This window comes from Enhydra lutris, unplaced genomic scaffold (assembly GCF_002288905.1).
Source record: "Enhydra lutris kenyoni isolate GAN:26980312 unplaced genomic scaffold, ASM228890v2 scaffoldscaffold26, whole genome shotgun sequence".
NCBI lineage: Eukaryota > Metazoa > Chordata > Mammalia > Carnivora > Mustelidae > Enhydra > Enhydra lutris.
In genome coordinates, this window is record NW_019154110.1 from 14,419,266 (window position 1) to 14,427,700 (window position 8,435).

The following is an 8,435-nucleotide window of genomic DNA, read 5'->3' on the forward strand; positions in this document are numbered from 1 at the left end:
ATTGGTCACAGAGGGTAAACCCTGAATCAGAGTGAGAGCGGGACTACACAAAGGCATGACAACTAGGAGGTGAGTCATTGGGGGCCATCTGAAGACAGGCTACCACAGAGCCCAACTAAGTAGCCATCCCTGGCAATCCTGCCCCTCACTATATGCCTTCCATTAAAAAAAATAAAATAATATTGCTTTTACACTTGTCATCACATTTTATCTTCACCATATTCCTGCCAGGAAGAAAAAGGAGGATCAGCTGCAAAGAACCCATCTGTGACTCAGGTACAGATTGATTCAAGTTAGACTATTTACGATGAGGAAAATAATCAAGATTCTGTGTGTGTTTTGCAAAATTTCTGCAAAAATCACCCTTTTGTGTTTACTTATACTAAAATTGAACACTGACAGGAAAATGTATATATTTCCCCAATATTAAGAGAATATAAACAATCAAACAACTGAGCTAATTTTAATAAGATCAAAAAAAGTGAGAGCAGACTTAATGTTCCATGATGATAGGGAAATTCAAAATCACTCTCTCAATAAATTTATAAAGAGAAATATAATCTCCCCAGACAAATAAGTACTATAGTCTCATGCTTAAAGGTTATATAACAATAAGTCATTGTAAAAAAAAAAAATAAGTCATTGTATTGAAAGTAGAATTTCAGGGATGCCTGGGTGGCTCAGTGGGTTAAGTATCTTGACTCTTGATTTTGGATCTGGTCAGGATCTCAGGGTTGTGAGATTGAGCCCCACCAATGGCCACACTGGGAATGGAGCCTACTTACAGTTCTATCTCTCCCTCTGCTCCTCCCTGCCCCTCCCTCTCTTAAAAAAAAAAAAAAAAGGAAGAAAATAGAATCTCATAGGAAAGCTTTGTTCAAGTCAGCCAGTATCAATTTTATAACAATAAGATATCAAATAAGTATAAATAGGAAACATCTTCACTTCAACCTGGCTTACCCTTAGTATTTTCAGATATCTGACTTGTAAATATTATTCTACTTTTATCCTTTTCTGTAAAGCAAGATATAATGGTTAGCCAAGTGTTTTATATTCTAAAGACTTGTGTCAGTAGCTCAAGGTTTCTCAGTCTATTGAGATTCCTGTTACCTAAAAACATGTTTGGTTTTGGTTTCAACTTTGTCTTTAATCAAGGTGAATTTAAAGATCCAGAAACAATGAATCTGACCATCATATAACCATGATGATCCTTCAAAGTGGGATGTGGATATGGTGGAGAGGAGAATATGAAAGGGAAAGAAAGATGATCATGTCTCTGATCCAAAATGATCTTCCAAGATGCAGAGGCACTCTTCAAATCAGGAAAGAACCAGAGTCCATCTAATCAGGATAGCTGAGGGGAGAGGATTGTAAGAAAGGACACTAACATTTGTTATATGACATCTACCCAGACATTGATTTCCAGATGAAGAAACCAAAGCTCAGGAAGGTCAAGTAACTTGTCTAAGGTGCACAATGAATCTTTAATGATTGAAACCAATGACTAACTTCGAATCCTTCCTACAGTCCTACGCTCACTCCTGGGCCAAGAATATGAGAATTTATGATTTGTGCAATCTGGGTTTTTACCTCAGGGTCAACCAAAACCACCTCTGAAACCTAGAAGAGGCTGGAGCTCTATTTTTTTTTTTTTTTACTTCTATACAGTGCAGTTCTAAACTAAATTGGGACAACTCTGTAATTGTGTCTTACTAAAACTGGGACTAACACAGAGTGATTGAGTTAAGTAGCCTTGCCTTAGTAGAATAATCAGGTTGACTTCTTCTCTGGATGAGTCTTGGAATCCCTAGAAGGGAGAATCTGGAGCCTTCTATGTGTACTACGAAAATCTGGTTTTGCTAAGAACTTGGCCAAAGTCTTGGTGGTGTCAACTCCAAAGATAAGTCCTCAGTTTCCTTGCAGTTACTGCTTGAGATTCTCTGAAGAATTGTTTCTGAAGGGGCATCTGGTTGGCTCAGTTGGTAGACCATGCAACTCTTGATCTCAAGGTCGTGATTTCTAACCCACACTGGGCATGGAGTCTACTTAAAAAAATTGTGGCTGTATGCCAGGATGTTTAGTAGGAAGCTCCTTCCTTTATGACATCACCAGGCAGGTAGCTAAGGGGACTATTTGAGACACTCTTAGAATAACAGCCACTTTTGTGGGAGTGCAAGAACAGCAGCGTTTAAAACTGAGGGGAAATTTCCAGACTCCACTAAGACCCTCAGTATAAGCCAGCCAGTAAAATATGGGATCTGCCCAGAGGAGCTCCATGTATCGGATGGTCAAGACCAATAAAGCTGGGTCCAAGGTAGCAGTTTCAGCACCAAAAGGGTCTGAGGATACCAACACAACTCCTCAGCGGGAACAAGGGTACATTCTTGCCTCGAGCTCACGACATGCTTCGGTCCAAATGAGCCCTTCACCACATCGAAGATCAGAAGCTGGGCATCTCACCACTCTCCATTCAACATCAGACTATCCTCGATCCAGCTCCCCTCAATCAGGGACTGGCCTTGCTGGAACACCCATCCCTCGAGGAAGTGAGACTCGATCAAAATCAGAAACATACCGCCATCCCTCTCCTCATCGAAAGGGCCATCAAAATCAGATAGCTTCCCATGGTGTCCAGATGCAGCGCAATGTTAGTCCATCCAGAGAGGAATCAACACGAAGAGGGGTTGAGAGCAAGCCAGGGCGTGACATGAGTAATCGCTACTCATTAATCTCAGATGCCAAATCCTCTCGCAGGTTGAGTTTTGTGGACCAGAAGGATAACTTACAAATCTTACAAGAAGACGACCCACCCTCCAAGGTCCAGTACCCACAAGGGGTCAGAATTCGCCGTAGGACTTTAGTTTGCCCAAAGGATGAAGCAGTACAAACTGAGCCCATCCGAAAGGGTTTGACGGCTACGGAGATCAGATCTCCAAGGAGACCCTCTAGCCCAGAACATAGCGGTGGCCATGTCAATGCAGACTCTCGGACAGCCCTGAGAAGGATCCTTGGCCAGGAGTGTGAAATGAATCGTCCCAGCTCAATCTGTACAGAACCCAAGGCTTTGCATAAGAATATGAATGTGGAATCGTCCCTCAGACTCTCTGTCCTTAAGGATTTGGATGGTGGACACCGAGTTTCTGTACGTCCAGATCCCGAATCTGTCCCCAGGCATTCTGTCTATGCTGACATCAAGCCCTCCCCGAAGATCTTAATATCAACAGAAGTAGAGTCCAACCTGAGGCCCTCAACCCGAGGAGACAGCGAGGTTGGACGTAGGGTAACCATCTCCCCAGGGGGACAGTTACTACACCCAGCACCCCAGGTGGCATCTCGAGCAATGTCTGAGAGCCCCCCCAAACCTACGTTTGTCACTCCAGAGCGCAGCTATAAGCAGCACACCCAAAGGCCTTCAGAAAGTGTCTACATGTCCCCAGGACCGTCCCAAAAGCCCTCTGTCCATGCAGAACTGGAACTGACCCCTCGGCCCTTACCCCCTCGGTCCTTACCTAGGTATGGGCCTGATTCCTCATGGTGGACCTTACTCAATCCTGAAGTTGAAACACCCCAAAGCCGGCCGACAACACCTGATTTTGATTCTGAGTCCCCTCCTCCCCCAGATCCTTTATTGTCCTTTTTTGAAATGGACTCAAGTCCTTTCTGTGAGGAAATGATGTTCCAGAGAGAGAAGGCAAGTCCATCACCACCACCAGCACCAGCAACACCGCCACCACTCTCATTACCAAAGGAGTCTCTAAATCAGGCACTGTTGAGCGAAGTGCCACTGGCCTTCAAGCGTACCTGCAAACAACCCATTGAAAGGTTTAGTGCTTTCTTCGTGGGTATGTGAAGAAGCAGTCTGCCCAGGTGCAGTCCCAAAGTAGTGAGGTGGGACATTGGGGTGGGCAGGAAAAGCCCCTTCTTCATTCTGGGCCTCAGAGCTGCCCTCCTGGCAGTGCTAAAGCTAGTCCCACCCGTGAGTCCATTGCTCCATTCCTTCCCCTCCAGCTTCTCTGAGCTCCAAGCTAATGACATCGGTGACGATGCTTGGGCTGGCATCAGGCATTGACTCTTCCAGGCAACGCTGCTTAACCTTTCAATGGAAGGTAGTAGAGAGTGGTTTGCTGGGTGGGAAGTGCATCCCAAGAATGGAGGAATGAAGAACTGAGCTGGGGTGAGGGCTGGTAAGGACTAGTAAAGAAAATAAGTTTCTCAGGTAAATATTTTGACAACAAAATGGAGAAGGTGGGGGCATAGATACATTAGGACCCTGACTTCCAAGAGGGAAAAGGCATTAATAGCGGCACAAAGAGGGTGGAGAAAAGGGAGCGGGGAAATTAGTCTTAGTCTTCAGGGGCTCCATGGAGAGGATCAAGGGCTGAGGGCATCTTTGGGAGGAGAAATGTGGAACTAGAAAGGGAGATGTTAAGTAGTGGGGGGAGGGATGTACATCCCACATTGTGAAAAAAAGCAACAATCTCTGTTACTTTCAGATGTCTCTGAGGAAATGTACACTCGTGTCATCTGTTGGCTAAAAGGTCTGTGCTTTTCCGTCCTATGGATCCATTGTGGGGTCTGGGAGGCAAGAGGACAGGTGGGAGGGTGATCTCTGTGTAGTATAGAGCTAAGACTGTCAGGACCAGGGTTTGACTTGAAGGAGCAGAGGAAATCCTTATCTTGTCTATAATTCCACTGTTAGAGTCATTCCTTTGGGACTCGGAAACTTTTTGTTTTCAGGAGCCTCTTTTCAGTGGGAAGTAGTCACTTTTGGAATGGAAAACAGTTTAAGCCCATTGCCTTACAGATGAGCTGGACTTGCCTCTCATGTGATTTTTTTAAAAAACCAAAAAAGTCACCAAGACAAACTACCTATTTCACAGTCTTCCTCAGGGCTGACTCCACACTAATTCAGGTTGATGGATCTCCTCTCGTCTCTCTCTGGTTTTTCAGAACTCTCCTCAAGCCCCCATAGCTGGACCTGGGGAGCATTGACTGCTACCCAGCAGGGTCTTCAGGGATGTCAGGCCTCTGCCTTGAGGCCATCAGTAGGTCCTGTAACAAACTCTAGAATCCTTTTTTTTTTTTTTAAGATTTTATTATTAAGTAATCTCTACACCCAACATAGAACTCAAACTTACCACCCTGAGACCAAGAGTCACGTGCTCTACCAACTTAGCTAGCCAGCTGCCCCTGACTCTAGAATCTTTAAGAGAAGTGTCCCAGACACCCTCCTCCCACTTTGTTCCCTTGACCTCTCTGGTGGGAGGGAAGGTAGGGACCAACCCTCCTTTAGTGAATCTTAGTAGCAAGGAGTTCCTACTTTGAATGTTCTAGCTCAAAATATGCTTTAGTCTGTGAGCATGAGGGAGGCCAGGGCTCTGGATGAGGAAGTTCCTGGGGGGTTGGGGGAAGAGCCCTGGGAGGGCAATCCAGTCCCAACCAGCACAAACCCTCTGAATGATGGGTAGCAGAGCAGAGAAGGGCATCCCTGCCCCTCAGAGGGAGCAAAGCTCTATAAAGTTGAGGTTAGTAGAGAATGGACTCTGAAGTTATAGTATTGGGTTTGAGCCCTGTCTTTATTTTCTCACGGTGACCTTGGGTAAGTTATTTTCTCTCTCCAGTCGTTAGCTTCCTTGTTAATGAGAATGGTAGCAACCTCTTAGGATCCTTATAAGGGCTGACCAAGCTACTACATGTACAGCATGGTGCTACAGTACTCAGCGTGGTGCCTGGCAACAGTGAGCCCTCAGTAAATGCTAGCTGTTGCTATTTGAGCCACTTGCACTGGGATACTGGGCCAGGTTATGCCCAAGTCTACTAAATATCTTTAGTAAAATTCTCTTTTTCCCCTCCTGTTGGTACTCTCTGAATTCCATTTGCTGCCCCCGGGAATGCCCGACTTCTGCTTCTCCATTATGACAGATGAGGAGGTAAGAACACCCCTGGGAAGTTACTTCCGTTCTTCCTGTGCTCCCCCTTATCCAAGTCCCTCTCTTAACCTCTCATGGAAGTAAGAATGGAGGGAGACAGAAGTGCTCCTTATGGTTGGGCAAGTTGTTCACTGCACAAGGGCACCTAACAGGGCAAGTGGGGGCTAGAATCCAGCCTGCGTTCCCCTTACCGCACTGTGCACCTGTAGAGCTGCATCTCCCCAGAGGGCGCTATTTGAGGTAGTTGCAGCGCTGGAGAGATGATAAATCCTGCCAAGTGCGCCATGTGAAGGCTGTCTGGAAAGCCATACATTGGATCAGTCTCCACTTGGCTCTCCTTGCTACAGCCTACGGCACTCCAGAAAGGGAACACTTCTCTGGGTTACACACTATTTGAGTTCTCAACTTTGAAAGGCACAAGGTAAACTCTGCTCTCGGCAGCCCTGTGTCCTGAATTTGGCAAAGAGTGTCCTGATTTCACAGTGCATTGTTCCTCTAAGTACTTTAGTTCTTCTTGGCCCATGTTTGATGAGATAGTTTGAGCTTTTCCTGCCTCCATTCTTTCTCTCACCCTATCCCTACCTTACCTAAAGCCTAGCATGGGCTTCTAATGGGTCCCACACATGGGCTAGCCCAGGATGGACAGTTAATGACAGACAGAAACAGAAAACAAACAAGGGAGGTGGGGCAGGATAGCCTGAGCTCAGATAATGAAAGAGCTGAAGGGGAGGTGCCAGAAATGTGGTTGCCACCCCTTCTTCCACGGCTTCCTATTCAGCCCTACGCCCTGAGCTCCACTGTGGGTGGGAACAGCTACTTCTAGAGATTACCTCCACGCAAGACGGTAAATCCTTTTCTCCGTCTTCCCTTCTTCTCTTCCTTCCTTCCTCCCTCTATCCCTTCCTTCCATAAACAACTTTATTCAGATGCCTAGCACTCCGCTAGGCACTGCTTGGCGGTGGGGTTGTGGTGTGGGTGAAGCATTGAAACCTCAGAGTACACACATTCTTTGGCCATGAGAAACTTACCGTCTGGTTGGGGAGATAAGACACAGACAGGAAACATTTTAAACAACAATATGAAATAGTTTGTGCTCAAATGTCCAAATAAATGCAACAGACTGAATATGGGTTCTTGCAGGGTCTTCGGAAAGAGGGAGTCGTCATCAAGGGGATGTGTGTGTGGCTGGGGGTCAAGTTATACCCTCCTTCTCAAAGCCAGGGGTATCTTAATAGCTAGCCTCTCACTCACTCCTTTGATGCACTTACATACCTTTGGGAACGGGTTAGTGTTTTCCCTCATTCAGGATATGATGGTTTGGGCTGAGCAAGTTCCTCCCTGTTCCCCCTACCTTCACTCTCCTTCTTGGTGCATCTTGTTTTAGTTTCGGAAGTCAAAAGCCTTGGCAGCAAGATGGCTCCTTCCCAAAATAGCTCTTATCCTGTCTCGATAATTGCAGCTCTCTAGCCCTGTTCTGCAGCAGGACTGCTCCCCAGAAGCTGGGAAGAGAAGCTGGGGAGAGACTGGGCCTGCTGTCTTTTCTGGCTCTTTGGAAGTGGGGTGGCATGGAGAAGGCCAAGGGCTTCTCAAAAAGCGTGAGAGTGTTAGGCCTTCCCCATTCTGTTCTCCAGGCTGCATGGCCCACAGGCCATCCCACAAGAGAGAATCTGTGGTGTGGATGTCCAAGGCCTCTGGTTCTTCTGATCTGGGAATGGTTGACTGTAGAGTCTGTTCCAGATTCCATTCTTGGCAGGCATTCTCTGGTGGCCAGCCACAGCTCCTGGCTTAGGGGCGGCCGCGTGTTTGTTGTTGAGCTTCACAAGCCCTTCTGGGTCCACAGCTGGGGCCAGAGCCCGATTCAACCATTTCTCTCTTAAGTGTCAGTCTCTTCCCAAGTGGCTCCTCAAGGCCCTTTTGTCCAAGAAGCAGAGCTTACAGATGCTTCTCATCCTTGGATTGGTACATTAGGGGCTGGAATCTCCCCAGAGAAGGTTATGCTGAACTGAGGGAAGCATTCCTAATGGTTTTGTTTTTGGTATCAGAACGAGCAAAAGCTCAACAGGAAGGTCCCCTATTGGGTCAGCTGGGGCTGTCTTCTCACACAGCCCTGGGGAATTCCTTGGAATAAAGCAGCTCTTGATGGGAAGGGCTGCAACGCCCCTGATGGATGGGGCTGCCTTGGCCCCAAGGTCCTTGTCCTCAAGGCACCTAACTTACTTGCCCTTGAAAACGATGTCTCAGGCTATCAGCAGACAAGGTGGTTTACTCCCTTCTATGTCTATCAATTATGCAAGAAACCAACTCTGGAAAAGAGGCCAGGAACCAGGGGAGGCCATCTCAGTGAAACCTAAGGCAGACTTTGGTGTCTTTAAAGTGACATGTCATTTGGCCTCTGGGATGGTATGACCAGCCTCTCTTTGGCTCTTGAGTCTTGGGGAAGTTTTGCTCAGGTAGACTTCCTCGACAGAAAAAAAACCCAGAGTCTAGGAGAAATGCTGGGCTGCT

At 46.7% G+C, this 8,435-nt stretch overlaps 1 protein-coding gene across 1 annotated transcript; it reads left to right on the plus strand.

The window, feature by feature from the left end:
* Positions 1-2,284: 2,284 nt before the first annotated feature.
* On the plus strand, positions 2,285-7,383 carry LOC111151465 (chromosome unknown C17orf47 homolog). Its single transcript, XM_022509472.1, has 3 exons — positions 2,285-3,842; positions 4,494-4,594; positions 7,315-7,383. Exons 1-3 carry the CDS (start codon positions 2,285-2,287, stop codon positions 7,381-7,383), a joined length of 1,728 nt encoding a protein of 575 aa, XP_022365180.1.
* The last annotated feature ends 1,052 nt before the right edge of the window (positions 7,384-8,435 follow it).